Source organism: Haliotis asinina, chromosome 16 (assembly GCF_037392515.1).
Source record: "Haliotis asinina isolate JCU_RB_2024 chromosome 16, JCU_Hal_asi_v2, whole genome shotgun sequence".
NCBI lineage: Eukaryota > Metazoa > Mollusca > Gastropoda > Lepetellida > Haliotidae > Haliotis > Haliotis asinina.
In genome coordinates, this window is record NC_090295.1 from 9,379,910 (window position 1) to 9,401,637 (window position 21,728).

A 21,728-nucleotide genomic window follows, 5' to 3' on the forward strand; every position below is an offset into this window, starting at 1 on the left:
ACGTCACACTCAGGAATATCCCAGCTTTATGGTCTTTAAATAATGGAGCTTGGGCCAGGCAATCCAGTGATCAATGCAGGTGAATTGATCTACACAACTGGGATACGATGATATGTGTCAACCAAGTCAGAGAGCCTGAACACCAGATCCTATTAGTCGCTCTTACGACAAGCATTGGTTCATGAAGATCATTTCTAAACTGGATCTTCACGGGTCTCTAGCGAGAGAAGTACGGATTCGGTATTTAAATGTAGATAGCTAGATTAGTAGACAGCGGACCGAAATATTAGTACAACGTAGTTGTTTCGTAGCAGTGGTTCTGATAGTGGTAGTAACTTACCAGATCATATTATCCGGCGGTTGTGAGGATGATGGGCAGGTAGTTGCTGTGACTGTGACCTCCGCTGCCGCCGTGGGAGATGGGCACAGGGATGGGGATCGGGTAGTCCTCAGATGAAGACGATGAAGATTCGGATGACCCTCCACAGCTGGAGCAGCCAGAAGACCCGGATGAGCCTGAGGAAGAAGACCCACCGGAGGAGTGATGATGATGGATGATGATCTCCTCGCTGCTGCTGGAGCTCTCGCTCTCGCTCTCGCTGCTGCTGCTGCTTTCACTGCTGCTGCTGCCGCTGTGATGATGATGATGGTGGTGGTGGTGATGATGGTGTCCTCCATGACGATGGTGTCTGTGGTGATGGTGTCCATGATGTCTGTGGTGATGGTGATGGTGGTGTCCATGATGTCGATGATGGTGGTGGTGGTGATGATGATGATGTCTGTGATGCCGATGATGGCGATGGTGGTGATGATGGTGGGCATAGATGACCGCCACCAACGCTAAAGTAAAAGGATTTTTCAAGATTTGATATATACTCCAAACAGCATGAATACCTGATATTTCTCAAACATAACAATATTACCGCACATTTACCCCGAAATGTCAATGTGCCTGAACAACAAGGTCCAAAGGGCATACACACTAAACTACTGGCTCTATATATATTTCACAAATATAAAATCCTCGTATCATATTTTATCATTTTAATTTGGTATATGTTTTGTACACACTGGAAATGACACCTGACAGTCATTAACGGGAGAACAGCATATTATTACTCATTCTAAGATACTGCGGCGAAAGATCAAAGGCGCCGACCATACTTTATCAGACGATAATGTGCACTTTTTGCATTACGTCACAGTGTGTTGACGTCGCTGCGCCATTCCAGTCTACCCCCTCGTAATCGAACTTTTTTGCATTACGTCACAATGTAACCGACGTCACGATGGATGTCAGCTGCCATCGCCTCGTACAGCCTCCTACAGTAAACTGTTTCGTTGCACCCCGTTTCTTGGTTTGCAGTTGCACCACACATCACTGAGGAAATATTACGTTTATGTTTAGTGTACATAACATACCACCATGTATAGTGTAATAAAGCACACTTTCGCCCTGAACTATTATAGTTATAACACGAGGACGCAAGCGTCCGAGTGCTTTAACGATATAATAGTTCAGGGCGAAAGTTCAGGGCGAAAGTGGGCTTTATTACACTATACATGGTGGTAGAACGGACTGTATTTCTTAAACGACGAAAACAATCCACTGGAAACGACGAATAGTTTGACATACACTCTTCAGTTTCACATCAAGCTGACATGCCGTCATCTAAATAATTACTGTTGAAACTTGCTCACCACAGCTGCTCAGAATACATCCTGTAAATTAGCACTCTCTTATTACGTGCAAAGACAAGTTAATTGATAACCTTATGAGGCCAACTCGAGTTTACATGTGATAAAAGGAAACAACACCGAATATCATTCACAAATTGCTTAAATTTGAAGGTTTAGCCACGGATATTAAAGTTTACCCGATGATTTGAAAGTTTAGCTTAAGATGTGAAAATGTACTTAGGATATAAAAGCTTAGCTTATTTTTTGAAGGTTCAGGCTAGGATTTGAAAGTTTGGCCAAGAAGTTGCAAATTTAGATTAGGATTTGAAAGTTAACCAATGCACCACTGAAACTGTAAACGTCCACACGCATGCGCAGTACTTACCAGTAAACACAAAGAGTACAAGGATTGTTTTGTTCATCTTCTCCTGTATCAGTAAGCAGAGGTGAATGGTGAATGTTGGCTAGGCTATTTTTTTTCATTTATATAGTAACATCACTGCCTCGCCCCGTGTGGTAGTTTAATGTAATAATAACACCGACGCTGTGGGTCCCCTGGGCAGTCTGTGTTCATCGCCGCGGTGAACCTTGGTGGCCTCGCTGGGATCTCCACAACCCTTCATGAGGCCCAGATCACCTTAGACAACCATAGATGTTATATCGTTGTTGTCAGTCACATTCTTTGGAAGAAGTTTTATGTCAAAATACACCCATTGTCGGTGTCACGGTCTAATTTTGAAACATATTATAGCTATCAACAGATTTTGCAGACAAGAAATACAGATTTTGAGTTAGGTTCCTTCCATCCATCTGCATTCGCAAAACATTCAATGCTATTCAAGTTAATGAATCTACTTCCACGAAATACCAAATGAGTTCGACTTTCCCAGCGGGACATTCCCATGCTACACTCTGGTAAGCGTGGTACGTTGAAGCAGGGAGCCTATAAAGAGGGAGAGAAGAAACTTCTCGAAAAGTCGCTGAACGTATGTCTTGAGTCGTTACGTAACCCGTGTAGGCAATATGGTGGCAGCGTAATATTTAAGATTGAGCCCGGTTTGTTTTCAACAGCTGATTAAGTTCGCTGAGTGTTGTAACAACTGAAATCCAACATGTAGAAGATAGGTTAACTATTTTTGTCACTTGAGTTTAAGTCAAATAATCGGTATTAGTGTCCGTATTAGGACAGTAGATTTGTAGTAAAGTTTCAAGTCGGTAAGTTATAGTTCACTGGCTTCTTTTCTCGATTCACCGCGAAGATAGACTAAATTGTGATGTTAAAAACTTCTTTCACACATTCATTTAATTTTTAGAAGGAGAGCATATCTTTAGTTGAAAGGTATTTGCAAGTAACAGTGACAGATTTATGACTTAAAAATTGTTAGGGTGTAATTGACGTGTATGAAAAAATATGACATTTCGCTATTGAAATGCTATACGCCGTTGCTTGAGTACTCCTAGTTACTTCCTCAAAAACATCTTTCACATACACCTTGAATTCAAATGAGGGGAATATACTATCAGGTCAAACATGTTTGCAGGTAATAGTGATAGTTCTGTAATCTAAAACAAAATGTTAGGGTTTGTTTGAGGTGTGTGAAAAATATGACATATTGCCGATCTGATCTGATTCGCCATTGATGCTTGAGGGTTATGTTTCCATAACTTCTTTCTTTCTTGTTGATCTTATTATTTGACAAAAGTGGAAAGGTGTTTTAGAACGTTTTGTGAGAGTTTTTCACTTTATTTTTTAGGGCAGTGTGACAGTGTGTTAATGCCCATACCATTCCCCACAAGCAATAAAATATCTGAATTAATTATTAATGTAAACAAAAATGTTTCAAATTAGATTGTTAACACGTGTTCTCGAGATACTTTGGGAGGGAAGGCCGCGGTGTATCATTTATTCTTTCATTCATTCACATATGTACTTCTTTCTTTTATTCTTTTTCTTTATTTCGTTCATTCATTCACATAATTCTTGCTCTTAATTCTTACTATAATTCATTAATGTAAAATTCCGAATGATACAATAAACTGGCTGAAGTTCTGTTAAACCAGGGTTAATCTACAACGTGTATACTCTATATAGTCTGTCTGGTTAAACACAGCTGAAGTTGCACTAGGAACGAGCCAAGTCGATGTGTGCGTTGGAGCATGACGTTAATTAGTACAAATGGTAAAGAAAGCAAGAGAGTGACCTATCCCTGTTGTAGAGAATCCCTGGTTGAAACTAATGGAAGAGAACTCAGCCAGTCAGAAAGCGACATCAGTGTGTGAGGTTAGATCAATTTTCATACAGCAGACTGTGGTGGGTAGCCTAGTGTTTAAAACATTCGCTCGTCACCTGGAAGATACGGGTTCGATTGCCAACTTGGATACATCGTATGAAGCCACCCAGATTGTATCACTTATTTCAGTACGGCTCCCTTGGGAGCTGCATTCGCCGCCTTACACGCGCATGCTGCATGTCGTTAGATAGCGGGACCCTGGCGCCTCACGGAGAATTTATCCGTTTGTTTTTTGGTAAATTTATAGTCGTGCAATTAAGGTTTCTGTGATTTTAGGCGGTCTGATTTTCTTCCACAGAAGTCTCGGTGGAAGACTTTTCTTCCACCCAGCCTCCGGTGGAAGTCGCTCGCGCCATTGTATTTTGAAAGCCTTTTACGTTGTCATATCTACGCATGTTATGCCTCGGTGGAAACCCGAGGAAACGCTTTCTCCAAACTGCAAACGTGAATCTAATGCTGCCTCTGGTAACCAGTCCAGATTGAGTCTCCTACATGATGGTTTGTGCAATGTTGTTGAACTTCAATTCTTCTATATCACAGCAGTCATCATGACACCATCATCCGGTCATGGTGTAATGACAACCACTTGAGTCATCTCAGAAAATACTGCGTTTGAAGGCCATTTAAAGCGTGTGTCAGACAGTGTATAAAACGCACATGTTGCCCATTTAGTGGTGGAGCTATATATGTATTAATGTGCGAAATGCAACAAATACCGGAGGTGATATAGATTGGCGGAATTTAGATGAATCTGTACACCGACTATACCGGCGTCGTTAATATTTACAACCATGAAGCATTTGCAAGATCATCTGGAAATATGTAACATGCTGGTGTGCAACATTAGACATTCGAGCTACACAGGAATCAATATACAGGACAGCGCTAAAGTTGCAATAAATTGAAATAAAGGCATAAAAGCAATACCTGTAGTCTAATATATAAACTTGTACTGTGGTGGAAAGCCCTTGAAAGTGCGGTTCTGCCAAGGCGTAATGTGCATTCGAGTCGCGTCTGAGAGTCAGGCAATGCGAGTCATTATGCAACTGCACTTGCGCTCATGGCGGGTAAAGTAGTCGGGGATCTGGCGCACGTCTCCCGTCAGTGTTACGGAAGCTATATTTTCACGATCCATCATCCAAAATTTAATTTTTAAAATGCATCTAAAAGCCCTTGAAAATGCGGCTCTGCCAAGTTATAATGTGCACTGGAGGCACGTCTGATAATCAGGCAACGTGCATCATTATGTAACTGTACTTGCGCGTGTGGTTGGTAGAAGATGGCGCGCATGCATCTTCCGTCAGTTGTTACTTCAATATCCGCCATCCTAAATCAAAGGTATAAAATGCGTCTGTAATACCTTGAAAATGTGGATCTGCCAAGGTATAATGTGCATTCGAATATGCTTTCCATTATATAACGACGTGCATCAAATACACAAGCTGGCGCCTCTGACAGCCGTAATCATAAAGGCCGCCTCTGTCTGGCCATTTAATTACTCTGCTGCGTTCGCAACTACTTATCATCGTTATTTTCATAATTTCTTTCAAATCTGTCAGCATGGATTTATTGTATATACATGTACTTCTCTAGCTTCCTGTAATTATTACCTGGTAAGCTGTATATCACTCGTCTGTGTTCACATCTCCGTACCCTGGACATACCACTTATCAGCAAATGTAATATCGTCATCCGTCTTGCCCTCTTATGCTTATAATCACTTAGCTTGGGTCACCTCCTTTTGACATGCCGCTACTTTGTGATTTTAAACCTCTTCGCCTTACTGACTTCAACCTTATGCATAAAATGCTTGAATTTCTTGGGCATGGGCAATTCACACCTTTAGGAATGATCATGCCTCTCCAGATGGAGATCATGCATGGAATGGAGATGGGCAATTTACAGTTTCCTCCTCCCCCTTAGAAACACCCGGTTTGGCCACGTGAACTTCATCTATAGCTAAACCATTCCATTGGTTGTCTGACCGCGACGTGGTAATATGAGGGAATGCATTTCACTGCAATTTCATCATCACAGACCAAGTATCTTAGTGGATGACTATCAGTCAGGGTTGGCAATCACCATTGGCAAGTGAATTTTACTTTTATTTCTTCTCGTTTGTTCTTGATTTCTGTATTTTTGCTCGGTTTATCAAACTGATGCATAACATTAATAGGTGTATTCCCTAAATATCAAGCAGACTTACACCCAGAAATATTGTCTTCTGTAGCGCCCAGTTCCTCCCAGAAAATAAGTGTACCAACAACATAGTACAGTATGCCGTCCACAAACGTATCGGTCGTTTGTCAAAAGTGTAAAACATATTACAAAGGCGTCGCTCATTTACAACTCTGTTGTCCTGGTAGTTCTATTCTTGCTCTACACGCCATACACGCCCCAAATCGCCGAGTCCTATACTGTTACACAGCTTGTGTCAATGTCGGCTCTATTGGCATTTTGTGGCACATACAGAGTAAACAAAAATCAAATCCCTGAATACACCAGGGTACTTAAACACTTTAGGCACACAATTCAAGGAGAGGGCGCACCTGCAACCTCTCCTTCAACTAATAATCCAATGAAGAGTACAATTGCTGGTTTGACTGAGTCTACCAGAAGTGGTACTCGGTATAATTACAAACACAGTCAGGGCTAATCTAACAAACACTGGCTTATACGATAGGTTCCCTGAAAGTGAGCCAACACTTTCAGGGTTTTATCAACTTTTAACCAATATTCTTAAAAATGCAGCGCGTAATGCTGGTGACACATGTTGCCGCGTTTCTTCTAAGTTTTTTCTATCACATCCAAAAACATGTTTTCCCAAATAGTAATATGGCTTGTATCAACTTTGATATATTTGAGCACATAGATGAAATTCACACGGTCCTTTCACACGGTCCTTTTTGTCAAATCCTTTCTCAGTTACTATAAAACATTCAATAATTTGCGTTGGTTTACAAGTCCTACACATTGTTCATATACAGGTGTCAGTAGCCAGTATAAACGCGAAGAGGCCCGTAAATCTGTTACAGAATTCTGAGATGAAACCAGACAGCCACCGCCCATTTCCGTTGTTCAAAAGGGGTACACTGATCCTGCGACCAGACAGGAGGTGAGGGACATCCTGGATCGGGCCAAGGCAGATCAACGTCCATCTGATGACGATCAGCGCCTGATGAAGCGGTACTTGTCCTGTGAGATAATTCAACTTGGACATGCCCCAAAACCTTCAGTGGCGTCGTGAAGTTGGCAGATTTCAACAAGGCACGGTGTGTTGCCGGGAGGTACCAAATTTCTTCCATGGACCACAAGACGTCCATGAGCTTCCTGGTCACCCTAAGCAAAGAGGACAACGACATGTTCGGGGATTAGCGCCAGTATGTACGTGGTGTCGTGCCTGACGATGCCCAACCGGAAAAATCGCCTTTCTTCAGGAGAGTGGACGACATGTGCCTCGAGTTGGCCCGCTATGAGAGGACAAGAGGTTTCCTTAAAACCAACCTGGAAAACGAACGGACATTAAGGCCACGGATGTTGGGAAAGTTTTGGAGACTGAAGTGGCATGGCAGCATCCCAATGATGCTGCTAAACGTAAGATGGCCAAAACACAGTCAATAAGTACTATGCTAAAACAACACCTTTACAGGATGCTAGTGAGTGCTTTTGTACAGGGTGTTATCAAACAAGCAGCGGGAACGTCAAACGCTGAGGAATCTGTCAGTTCCAACAAATTCCTCCACCCTGCCCCAGCCCCAGCGTCAACCCTAACACCCTGAAAGTAGGGGGAAGGGAAAAGGGAAAAGCAAAGGCAAAGGGAAGCTAATAAAGTCCAAAAGGTAAGAAACAAGTAGATCATGGAAAGTAGGGGGAATGGAAGGGTGAAAGTAGACCAGAAAGTAGATCAACCCAAAACTGTAGGATAGAAGTAGTAGGTTATAGCCTGTAATTCCATAACCTAATGTCAGTTTCGACCCATAGGTTTATGCAGCAGTAGTAAAGGGATTCGCTGTTCCAACTTGCTGCTGTGGGAATGGTGTAGGAAAAGCAAAATGGTACTCTTAAAAGGGCAACCTTCACGTGGTGAGTGCTGGTTAATACAAATAGCTCTTAAGTTTCATTGAGGTGGAACCCGTGAAGGTCCCGGGGTAGAATAGGCCTTCAGCAACCCATGCTTGCCATAAAAGGCGACTCAGCTTGTCGTAAGAGGCGACTAACGGGATCGGGTGGTCAGGCTTGCTGACTTGGTTGACGCATGTCATCGGTTCCCAATTGCGCAGATCGATGCTCATGTTGTTGATCACTGGATTGTCTGGTCCAGACTCGATTATTTACAGACCGCCGCCATATAGCTGTAATATTGCTGAGTGGCGTAAAACTCAACTCACTCACTCACTCACTCATTGAGGTGGTTCCATAAAAGCCTATTTAATAACATATTTGTTTCATATATACAATTATTTATAATCTAATATGCTATGTCTTTTTCAGCCATATCCGTTCTGCGCTTCTGCAATTCTAACGATGTATAAGATGTCCATGTGCACTGGCATGTCCTGTGCGTCGCCAAAACCATCAGCGCATATTTCGTTGGTTAATAATGTCTACATGCCTCATGCGACTTATATTCATTTGAAACAGCATTTCAATGCGCTTCTGGCGGTGTATGGCATGTGCGACGTTGAGCAAAGGTGCTAAACAGTCCGTATATGATGCCGCATGTTAGTTCCGTCGTAACGGCACTGTAAGCGGAAGTAGACTTTCGTCCTAATTTCGTTTCGTTTCCATCTTCGCATATTTAATATCTATAATGCATTTGAAGGGTCTTTCCATGGGGTTTCTAGCGACGCATAACATGCACATCTACAATGCTGTGCATAGCTGTCCGTATGTAATGCCGCATGTTATTTCCGTGTCAACGGCGCTGTAAGCGGAAGTTAAGTTCGTTGATAATTTTTTTCATATCGTTTTTGCGATCCTAAATGTCCATAATGCACATGAATGCCCCTTCAATTCTGCTTCTAACGACGCATAACATGTACATATGCAATGCGTTTTGGAGACGCTACACACGTCCGTCTATACCGCCGCCTTTTGCCTCGGCGGCCTTTCAGTGGCGCATTTGCTCACGCATTGCCTTATTGCGTCTTTTTGTGCTTCTAACTGCAGCATTCTGGTCTGCAGCATACATGTTTTTGTATCATTAGAAAGCTCTTCTGGCGGCGGCAACAATGGTGTGCGCAGATTTCATCTATTCTGAATATTATAAAGTATATTGCACAATTTGTTCGAAAACATAATCGGTTATTTTTGCTGTACTTTTTTGAAAAATACTATATAACTTCGTTTCTAAAAGTCAGATGTAGAAGGTATTGCCAGAAAGCGGAGGTACATCTTTTCAAATGAACAAATGTGTACTACTGTCATACAAACCCGTTCGAGTCTTGATTTGCCCGTGAGCAAGTGCAGACTCTGGTGACTTTTGCCTAGAGGTTGGTGATTGTGCCGAAAGCAGAACGAAATGCTGGTGTTGCATAGCAGGCGAGGGGACGATCCCGAGAGGAGAGGCGATGATGGTGAAAGGGTAGCTGGCGCAGGCAAACCGGTTTGAGTCTTGATTCGCCAGTAAACGAGTGCATACGCCTGTGATTTTGCCTAGTAGCAGGCGATGACACTGCCACGAAGCAGGCCAAGACGCTGGTGTTGAGGGGGCGATCCCGAGAGGACAGGCGATGATGGTGAAAGGGTAGCTGGCGCAGGCAAACCCGTTCGAGTCTTGATTTGCCCGTGAGCAAGTGCAGACTCTGGTGACTTTTGCCTAGAGGTTGGTGATTGTGCCGAAAGCAGAACGAAATGCTGTTGTTGCATAGCAGGCGAAGGGACGATCCCGAGAGGAGAGGCGATGATGGTGAAAGAGTAGCTGGCGCAGGCAAACCGGTTCGTGTCTTGATTCGCCAGTTAACGAGTGCATACGCCTGTGATTTTGCCTAGTAGCAGGCGATGACACAGCCACGAAGCAGGCCAAGACGCTGGTGGTGCACAGAGGTTGGGGGGGCGACCCCGAGAGGACAGGCGATGATGGTGAAAGGGTAGCTGGCGCAGGCAAGCCCGTTCGAGTCTTGACAGGAGGCTCACAGGCGATTTGGTGGCAATTGTGCATGATTTGCCGTGTCAAATCTTTGCCATTCCCTAAGGTGTGGCATATGGAAAATGAGCTGTAGTGTCTACAGCTATTTACGTGAGCTACTTGACGGGTAGATACGACGGCATTAGTTGCCAGACGGGCATTGACGTTTTCTGACCTTTGTTATGCATGTTGATGTAAAATGTAGCTTGTGTTGTTCATCACGTGTGGCAGTTACCTGAAGAACCACGTCCTCAAGTGCGCCTTCACAGCAATCAGACTTTGAAATCAAAGTTCTTTCCTTCCAGGTTTCATGATTTGTATTATATATTTGTGTCAACATATTTGATTTATCTGTCCATTATGTACGGCAATTGTATTGGCATTGAATTCGTGGGCTATGGTTATCACGATGCATGCAAAATTAAAAGAGCATGCTAACACCGTTTCTCTCTAATCTAAAACAGTAACTTCAAATCAAAATAACATAAAATTCATACCTGAAGTCTAGGTCCTTCTCTCTACACTAAATCACTAACCCAAACCGAAAAAATCTAAATGACATAGCCTTAAAGCTAAAAGCATCAATACCGAGAATGTTAAAACTAAACCGCTAACCCAAAGCTAAATGACATAAATTTAAAGCTAAAAGCCATGAGTATCGAGGTGCTTAAAGCTGAATATAAACACAGAAAATGACAGAACGTAAAACTTGAGATAAATGCCAAACTAAAAGGACAAACTAACGCCGCATGAAACGCTAACCCCAAACCAATCAAACACTACACTACCTCATGACAAAGTAAAACCTAACAATACTAATAAAAATAAAAGAGCCAAGAAAACAAACCAGAAAAAAAGGTGAAATTGGGTAGGTGATCCCTTGACACAAGTGAAATGCTATACTTGCATCAAGGTCTACTAAGTCAGTGGGTCGACCGAGGCATTGAAAGTACTTTCAATGTCTGCAAACTGGACCTGGCGTGATCCGTACTCCGTGTTTCCATGTCTGCCGATTGTTTGGTTGGGTCGGAAAGGATGAAATAAAACGTTTATATTGCTGCGTTTAGCCTTGGTATTGTCTTTATTTCCATGTGGAGAGAAAGCGAAGGCACTGGTTTTGTGATTCTTAGTGTTACTAGAGGTCACCTTCACACAAGACAAACACAGTTACATTCCTAAATGCTATCACTATGTCATCCATTGTTGATGGCTGCAATATGCCGGACAGTCTACCGGGACACTCCATCTTGTCTTGGGAGATGTGTATTCCTAAATATGTGAAGCTCGACGTGGATAAAGTTGTCGATTGTGACAGCATATTCCCAGTAAAATTACAAGTACTTTCTTACAGGATTCAAATATAGCCAACATCTTAAACCAGGTTGTAGTCAAAATTGAAACTCAGCTGAATTCGCAACAAGACGTTAAAGGGGCATACGATGATATGATGACAACCACACGTGTCGCACATGACGCTAAAGCCAAGACACAGGACTTCCGACACATGACAAAGACAAAACCCTGGGGTCCATGTTCGAAACATGACAGGTACCTACAGCGTGAAAAACCGCCGTAAATCGAGATATATCGGGCTTAAAAGCGTCCCGGCTTTTTTCTAGGTAAAATTAGATGTCTATAACAGATGGCAAAATGGGTGTGGACCCCCAACCAGGTGCCCCATGTCGACCCCGTGCTAGCCTCAGGTGCTTCATGTATGATATGCGTGCAGTATATCTCTTTCTCCCGGGGGAGACAATCAGTGAGGGCATGATGTATAGATCAAACCCTTGTGATATCAAATCTGAGCTGTTTTGGCTCCCGTCCCATGTACGGGGCTTAGTTTTGAGTGGCTTTAAGGGTGGGATAACATGACGGCAGCCACACGTGTCGCACATGACGTGAAAGCCAAGACACATGGCTTCCGATCCAGAGTAATATCGGAACCCTGGGTTCGATATACGAAACATAAGTTCCCGCAGCGTGAAAAGCTGCCGTAAATCGGGTTAATCGGGCTTAAAAGCGTCCCGACGTTGAACCTGTCGACGACAGGTCATTTCTGACGACACCACCAGATAACCCTGGAAACCAGCTTTACGTCGATGTGCAACATGGGAATGGGCCGTGCATGGTCAGAGCCCACGTGGCCATTAAGTAACGGCACCCAACGTGTCTTGCTTCCTGATATAGGCCCATTTCTGTCGTCCCACGTCGCGATATTGCTGGAATATTGCTAAACACGGAGTACAACCATAATCGCTCACTCACTCATTAATATATGACCACCGCCCCTTCTTTGTTAATGAACTTGAATAGTTATCATTGTGATGTTTCACCGCCCCTTCTTTGTTAATGAACTTGAATAGTTATCATTGTGATGTTTCACCGCCCCTTCTTTGCTAATGAACTTGAATAGTTATCATTGTGATGTTTCACCGCCCCTTCTTTGTTAATGAACTTGAATAATTATCATTGTGATGTTTCACCGCCCCTTCTTTGCTAATGAACTTGAATAGTTATCATTGTGATGTTTCACCACCCCTTCTTTGTTAATGAACTTGAATAATTATTATTGTGATGTTTGATAATGTGGATCTACCGAATACATATTTCAGTGTTCTTTGAGATTCAGTTTAGATATCTATGTCAGTCTATATCTATCAGTGTAGACGTGTTTTCAGTCCATGTGGGCAGTCATTCATTAACTGGCGGATAACACAACCCCTATGTGTAAGTATTGGAATGATAACGTGATGCATTATTATAGACAAAAGCTTGGAATATTGAGTGCATGACCGAATAATTGGCAAGTACCTGTTGTGTTTTACTGTAATCAAATATTATGAATGAATAATTCATCGTGACCACCACACTGGTTTTCTAATGTTTGACACCCGTGAAGGTCCAGGGGTAGAATAGGCCTTCAGCAACCCATGCTTGCCATAAAAGGCGACTGTGGTTGTCCTAAGAGGCGACTAACGAGATCGGGTGGTCAGGCTCGCTGGCTTGGTTGACGCATGTCATCGGTTCCCAATTGCGCAGATCGATGCTCATGTTGTTGATCACTGGTTTGTGTGATCCAGACTCGATTATGTACAGACCGTCGCCATATCGCTGGAATATTGCTGAATGCGGCGTGAAACTAAACTCACTCACTCACTCACTCACTCACTCACTCACTCACTCACTCACTCACTCACTCACTCACTCACTCACTCACTCACTCACTCACTCACTCACTCACTCACTCACTCACTCACTCTAATCTTTGACTTCACTACTTTCTTGCGCCAGTTAGGTCACATTGGTAAAGACTGGTTAGCAAGGATGTCCAAGGGGAATAACGCCAATGCTTTATTCAGTATATTCAATATCTATATTTTCATTCAACATTATTCAAACATAAAAAGTCACTTATAACTTAAACGTCGTTACTGTCCAGAAATACAGTAGTTTTTCCGAGTAAGCATCGTAATAAAACGGTGTAGTGGCGTGTACCCTTGCTCGTGCGTGTGTTTGTGCTTGTCATTCCACCATCTTTCATAATTCATCACGCTAGTAATTTGATTGGTCAGTAAGTCTTGACTGAAAAATGCCATCGTGTCCCAGATGTGGCGATCAAAGCTTACAATTATAGAACATGCCGATCGTTGCCATATGTGTGTTACTCTGTAAGGCATGGCGCCAATCAATGCCATGTGTGTTACTTACTAGATGAGGCCCTCTGTGTTTCTCTATGAGACAAGATTCCAGTCACTGCCTTGTATGTTACTCTGTCAGGCAAAACGCCAGTCATTGCCATGTGTGGTACTCTTTTAGGTAAGAGACAGGTCAATGCCATGTTCTTCATTTGTTCATCCCTAGCATATATTCATGACAACTGCATATTGAATTTTATCAAATTCTTTCTAAGAAAGTGGCAACAGTGCGAAGAGTTCAAAATTAAACAGTCACATATACTCTAATAGGGTACAAATGTAAAATCACTTGCTGACATCGTTATAAATGCAATCCGTCATTAAAACTGCTCATTTCGATCTTTAATTACCTTAAATCGACCTTTTTGTCGACAGTGCACAATTCTCAACCGCAAACGAAATTTCAACCAATCAGAGCGCCGCGTCTCCGTGACGTAATAGTGGGTATAGAAATGAGGGTTTGTGCAGCATTCATCTACATTTCAGGGGTTAAACTATTTCGTTTACAGGTTTGTACAAACCTGAAATCGCGAAAGCTGTTGAGAAAAATGAAAGCTATATGTTCTCACAATCTACTAGTTTTGTCTCCTGCTTTGCCTAGATTTCGAGTTACAACCCTTGTTTTCATAGACGATTCTGTAAAAATACTTGGTGTTGCTAGGTTGTAATCCGTGTTAGGTGGTATAAACCTACACATTATTTGTCATCATTCACTCGATGCTCAGTTAATGAATTTATAACAAGTATAATTAGTGGTAACGTCACTTAGATTACCCGACAAAGGCCCCCATTTGGCCTTTCTTTTATCTGGATCGATCAAAGGATTAACCGATAACACGCTGATTGATTAATTACTTTTATGGGGATTTAAATTGGGGATTTGTCAAAAGGTAGTGTTTATGTATGTACATTTACTCATCTATACTGAATACACTCTGTCGTGTCTGTGTCTATGTAAAACAACACCCTTCTCTCAAAGGATTAACCGCCAATACATTTATTGATTGCTCATTAGTGGCTAACTTTCTAAAAAGAATGACGCACATTATGCAATTAGTTGCCAGGTGTGCTATCTTGGGTAACCAATGAAACTATACAGCAATGTGAAAAACCTGAAACGATACATCACGTTTTCGTATATTAGACTGTTAAGAGACACATCACTTGGGAAATCTGCAGATGAATTATATATAACTTATGTTACAGGTTGTGTCATGGAAACTCCTTTTGGTAATGATTCAAATACATATTTATGTAGTTTTGATTTTCCAACTTGATGAGAACAAACCATACATAATCTCATTAATTCAAATGGATTTGACTTCACGATTTTCAAAAATGGCGGCGCCCTGTCTGTGGATGAATGCTATTTAAGTTTGTTTTCACCGACTTACAAAATCAAAATTACTTTCTGCTGGTAGTAAAATATGTATTTTATTGATCGTCATTAGGATTTTACATGACATTGCTCATAACATAACAATTTCACTCTTGGAATCGGTCAATATAAGGGGTCAATATAATATTACTTACGATAATATTGTCACTTCGACCACAACCTCGTTTCCGAGAAAGAAAGCGTTATATCCATGCAAAATCCTTTTGGTCAGCAAGGTGTAGTAAGCAGTCTTGATTTTATAAACTCGATGAAACTTGAACTCCATTTTCTGCTCTGGAAGCGTGGTAGGGGGCGAACCATCCGATTTAGTATATACCACAGTCTTCCACAAAGCTCACTTCGCACACACTAACAACCAATTTAAGCACAAACTACGGAGTCTGGTTGAAATCTGTGCATAGTGACACCATCACCCGACCCCAAGGAACAACTGACGGCAACACAACAATTCGGCATGTCTTTGGTGACGTCGAGAAATCAGCAAAATGACGAGCTTCCTACACATTTTCTATACATTTAACTGGAAACCGTTCCTTCTATGACGTCACTGTAGGGCTCTGGTGACAGAGTTACGTAACCTGTCTGCGGTTTCGTTTGCGAGCGAGAGAGAAGCAGACGACTTTTAAGCGCTTGTTATTAATTAACCACAAGTTTGGGGGTTTTTTTAAAAAAAAAATGGTGTTTCGTTTATGACTAACCAAAAATCTTTCATATGTAGTGATAAAAAGAGTACCAAAAATTGAGTTTAGTGGTCCTTTAAATCAAGTCTTTCCCTTGTTTATTTCATAATACAATAGACATATTACTTCCCTGTGTGTGTCCATGACATACTGACCACTTGCCAGTGTTTCACTTTGCCTGACAGTACAAAATCACTGCCCTGTTGTGATGTCATGTAATAGGACAGCATGCAATGCCTTCGTGCACTTGCCCAGTCACTGACCTTGCTGTTCTTATTCTCGTCATGTTAGACGTCGAGCTGTATCCCTTAGTCATGCACGGAGTATAAGATCCTAGACTTTAAAGACGAACAACATCTTTATTCGGGTGATACGGCGTGGCGATAGAGATTATTGTATCGTTGCCAAAAACTTATGCACATTCGTTTCACATGTGTATAAGGAAGGATCCGCGAGGGGCGTTGTTTAGGACAGTGTTTCAATTGCATGATTACACCTATGAAGATACGGATTCGAATTTGCCTTTGTTTGTCGTAAGAGGTGAGTAACGGGATCAGACTGGTGACCAGACTCACTGACTTGGTTCTCACAGGTCATCGAATACAATTCACGCAGCTCTTTGCTCATCATTTTGATCACTGGATCGTTTGATTCAGACTAGGTTATTTACAGACCGGTGCCACTAGCTGGAGCACATCTGAGTGCGGCATTCAACAACAACCATACATCAATGATTGCATTAATCTTACAAGGTTTGATGATGTCGCCTCAATGATTTGCTTTAGCAACAGTACAGCAATATGACGGTGTGGGGCACCAGAAATGGACTTCACACAGTGTACCCATGTGGGGAATCGAACCCGGGTCTCCGGCGTGACGAGCGAACGGGTATCCAACCGTCTCGCCAAAACGTTAATGCGACTGTTAGTGTTAGAATAGCACAAAAATCGGCATAAAACCACTCGGAATCACTCACTCAACAATTGAAGAAATGTAAAGCGAGTTGATATTACTTTAATTTTATCCATAACAGAACTTGCAGCTGTGTATATCTATTTCCTGGGTAGTTAACATTTATACATAATATAACAAATAATATGACTAACTCAACATCAATATGCTCCAACATGTGACGTTGCCCGCAACCTTGACATCACTGAAGTCTGTGGACAGAAAGTTAATTATGTTAAAGAAAGATGCGTCTTTTTCAACTTGGTAGTGGTGACAAGTAAAGATAGCGAGAGAGTGAGTAGTTTTAGGCCGCATCCAGCAATATTCCAGTTATATGGCTGAGCCTGTACCAGTAACCAAAAGCTTAAGCATCGATTTACGCGATTGGGATACGATAACGAGCCAACCAAGTCAGCTGGCCTGACCACAAGATCCTGGTAGTTGCCTCTTACGACAAGTATGGTTTCATGAAGACCTAACCCGGATCTGCACGGGTCGAAGAAGCTTATTAGAACAAACTGAGGGCGAGTCTGGCCACCAGATCCTATTAGTTCTTACGGCAAGCATAGTTTAGTAAAGATCAATTCTATACGGGATCTTCACGGGCCCCTGGAGAGACAAGAAGGGATTCAGGATTAAAATATAGACATCTAGATCAGTCGACAGCGGACCGAAATATTAGTACAAAGTTGTTTTGGTAGCAGTGGTTTTGATAGTGGTAGTAACTTACAAGAACATATTATCCGGCGGTTGTGAGGACGATGGGGAGGTAGTTGCTGTGGCTGTGACCTCCGCTGCCACCGTGGGAGATGGGCACAGGGATGGGGATCGGGTAGTCCTCAGATGAAGACGATGAAGATTCGGATGACCCTCCACAGCTGGAGCAGCCAGAAGACCCGGATGAGCCTGAGGAAGAAGACCCACCGGAGGAGTGGTGATGATGGATGATGATCTCCTCGCTGCTGCTGGAGCTCTCGCTCTCGCTGCTGCTGCTGCTTTCACTGCTTTCACTGCTGCTGCTGCCACTGCTGCCGCCGCCGCTGCTGCTGTGGTAGTGATGGTGATGGTGGTGGTGATGAACGTCAGAATGTCCTCCTCCATGTCGGTGTCCGTGGTGTCGGTGGCCATGATGATGGTGGTGTCCATGATGTCGATGGTGGTGATGGTGGTGTCCATGACGGTGATGTCCATGGTGATGATGTCGGTGATGGTGGTGACCGTGATGCCGATGGTGATGATGATGGGCGTAAATCACTGCCACCAGGGCTGAAGTTCAATTTGAATGAAAGATAATTACACTATATACGAACAATAAACATGTACTCATGAAACAAAACAGGAAAGAGTTTAGTTACCTTTCATTCATTTATTCGATTGTTTCTAGCCGCCTGGATTAAAAGGAGCTCTGTGTGTACCAAATTTCTGTTCGACACACTTGGAACCCATGTTCACCGGAGATACCTATACTTGTTGTAAAATCGGATCAGATAAACAGGCTGATTGCCTTCAAATGATTAGACTCCTCCTGACTGCGACATCAAACAACATTCTCTCGAACTCGTTATAGATCCGAGTTAGAACAGGTCATTGGCTCCCATGAGTCGAGAGAACAAGACAGAGGGGTCAGGTTCGCGCGTTTAGTTGTACAGATCGATGCTCATGCCGTCACGCACAGGATTGTCTGGTCCAAGCCCCATTATTTACAGACCGCCGCCATAAAGCTGGAATATTTTGCTCAGTGTGACGTTAAACAATTAGAAACGTATAACTTTCATCAGCCCCAAACATCTGCAATAACAACGAAAATATGAACGACAAAAAGCAGCTTAAAAGTGTTTGAATATCAACACAGGTATCGTAATAAAACGAACAGTCATCTAAAAATCACGTCAACCTACCAGCCAACAAGAAACTAACAAGAATGAGTTTGTTCATTCTCCTTGTCTTCCTTCACCGGTAAATTCAACAGAAGATTTCAGAGTTCTGAACGTTCATATGAGAAATTCTTACATATATGTGCCTTAAAACACCCATGGCCCTGTTACGTAATTTTTTTCATTGCTGACCCCCACAGAGAACAAAGTCAACGTTCAAGCCTCCCTGCGTGACAGACCCAGCATGCGACACCTCTTAGTTACATGACACTCCATAATCTCGTCAACACCAAATGCTCTTGTCTATGTTAATGCAGTGTTGTCAGGCATACTGTCATCTCACCTTGTGTGGGCGTTTATTAGTTTGTTAAGCATCATTTCTACAGCCTACTGTTTAATCCGACCAGTTGTTTCGTGTTTTCTGCATTTTGATGAAAAACATTCTTCTCATTGTTTCGTTTGCCATCCCCGCAGCACCGATTCGAAAATATTTATCTTAATTTCATTGTTTCTGGTATTTCTTTTTTCATTTTCCTGTATTTCACTGTTTGTGTTTGTGTTATTTTCATATATTTGTCAGATATTTTCGTGATTTTGTTATGTGGTGTCTATACAATATCCATATCTCTGGTTCAGTGTCCATGCCTAAAATATCTCCATGGTAATACTGTAAGATATAATCACAGAGGACAGTACCACTGTGTCGATGATTTGTTGATGTTACAACACTGGTACATTTAAACACGTTTGTCGAACGTACGGTTGTTTTGAAGTTTGAGGACCCGTGAATAAGAGTAGAATAGGCCTTCAGCAACCCATGCTTGCCATAAAAGGCGACCATGCCTGTCGTAAGAGGCGACTAACGGGATCGGGTGGTCAGGCTCGCTGACTTGGTTGACACATATCATCGGTTTCAAGTTGCATAAATAGATACTCATGCTGTTGATCACTGGGTTGTCTGGTCCAGACACGATTATTTACAGATAGCTGGAATATTGCTGAGTGCAGCGTAAAACTAAACCCATTCACTCACTCACTAATGGCAGATACTTTCATGATTTTGTTTTGTGGTGTCTATACAATATTCATGTCTCTATTTCAGTGTCCATGCCTAAATTATCTCCATGGTAACGTTGTAAGATATTATCAGCTACTGTCCACTGTGTCGATGGTTTGTTTATGCTAGAGCGATGATACGTACAGACACTTGTCGAAGGTACGATTGTCTTGAAGTTTAAGCGTCCAGTGTCTTCTTATTTAGTCCATATTTTCGATTTTGTCAAATCTTGGATAATTCGAATTAGTATAATACCTCGGACTTTGGCTGTATTCATGTTTTGCAGGATTTGGCTGTATTCATGTGTGCGTGTGTGTTCAGGTGTGTACACAGGTACAGGTAAAATATTCCAACAGCTACTTCAATGTAATACTTTGTAGCATGACGACAGGGTCCAACTAAGTACCGTACTTGCTTTTCACTGATTTTTACTGAAATCTACTGTTCAATTGTCGCCAAATGGACGCATTGTGTGAATCGCATTTCTGGTATCCCGCAGTGATATTGCTGGAGTATCGCTAACAAAGGCACAAAACTAAACTCACTTACTCACTCTCGTTCAGTTCTTCATGCTTAAAGTCTGTTCGCCATGCAACATTTGTGATCACTTGTCGCAGTACAATTGAATGACGACTTAAGACCCTCTCGCAGATATTTTATATACTTTTGTATACACATTTACCCATGCAGCGAGTCGGGCTAGCTGTATCTGAAAGTTACATGTCTATAAAGTAATTCACTAGCCCGAAATTTGAATGTAGAAACTAAGCGCAAGATTGCAAAACGGTAAAATACCATCATTTATCAGACCATAATCTTGCATGATTTAAAAGTGTATTATAACTTTACAAGTCGGACAGATATGTTTAACAAATAATCCCATGAAAATTCACTAGTGATTGTTGAAATTTACGGTCCCGACTGTATTTTTATTAGCCAGGGGTTAACGGACTAGTGGTTATTTCGCACACTGACAGTAGCAAAGTGACAAACCAATCAAGTTCTATCGCACCATATCAATATTCAGTGAGGTGAACCAACTGAGACGGCCAGTTTCTGTACTAAACCAACCACTGCCTATATTTACACGCGCTGTCTTCTTGGCTTGTATCGCCAGGGCGCAAGTCTTCATTCAGGTTACGAAAGATGTATCAGCACACTGCTCTGCTCTTTGTACTGTTCTCTACATGTTTAGCGGATATCCTGAACATACGTATTCTGTGGTTTCAAACACTGATTGCCCCCGTGCCCCCGAACCCTATCAGAGAAGACAAACATTACGGGCAATGGCAACGATTTCACTAGACATATATGTGGTTTTATGCATCCCGTGATAGTTTCTACCGCGAGCCGGATACAGTTAGGTGTAGAAATTATATGATTCAATTAATGAACAGCTGAACAGCTGCCCATTCACAATGTTCATTAATGACTTTTCATGAAACTCGTAACGAATGCGTCAGAACCCATTCCGGAGTGGAGCAGAGTGACAGTTGTACCAGATATGCAAGCGACATGATCTCAGTCTGTTGAAACGAATGATGTGAGGAGATTTACAATGTACAAGGAAATCTAACCACACAGGGTTACCGTAACACTGTAAACTACGCGAAAACGACAACGGTTATAACGAATTGACAGATATTACGAATGGGTCTGTTTTGGACTTAGCCGAAAGAACTACTTTTATAACGAACTAGAATCAGTGGTCTATCGGAGTTCGTTATAACCCTTGGTTAACTGATACGACATGCAGGTCTCCAAATGGAGTGGTGTAGTAGCCGAGTGGTTAAGCGTTCACTCGTCACGTCAAAGACCCTGATTAGATGACCCACATGGGTACAATGTGTCAAGCCGATTCGCCGTGATAGTACAGTGTCCCGTTGTTCAAAACAACCTTAGCTAAGATCAGCCTTAAGGACTGAGTTACGACCACCTTAAAAAACGATACGCCTGTTGCACAAAACAGCCTTA

The 21,728-nt window shown here is 42.3% G+C and overlaps 2 protein-coding genes across 2 annotated transcripts; both read right to left on the reverse strand.

Annotated features, from left to right (window-relative positions):
* Positions 1-336: 336 nt before the first annotated feature.
* LOC137268811 (uncharacterized) lies at positions 337-822 on the reverse strand. Its single transcript, XM_067803375.1, has one exon. It carries the CDS (start codon positions 820-822, stop codon positions 337-339), a length of 486 nt encoding a protein of 161 aa, XP_067659476.1.
* A 16,727-nt stretch (positions 823-17,549) lies between these two features.
* On the reverse strand, positions 17,550-18,038 carry LOC137268902 (angiomotin-like). The gene has a single exon (XM_067803510.1). It carries the CDS (start codon positions 18,012-18,014, stop codon positions 17,550-17,552), a length of 465 nt encoding a protein of 154 aa, XP_067659611.1. The 5' UTR covers positions 18,015-18,038.
* Between the last annotated feature and the right edge of the window lie 3,690 nt (positions 18,039-21,728).

Excerpts from the sequence above, each read along its gene's own strand:
- LOC137268811 (XM_067803375.1), bottom strand. The coding sequence starts at position 822 with ATGCCCACCATCATCACCACCATCGCCATCATCGGCATCACAGACATC.
- LOC137268902 (XM_067803510.1), bottom strand. The coding sequence starts at position 18,014 with ATGGACATCACCGTCATGGACACCACCATCACCACCATCGACATCATG.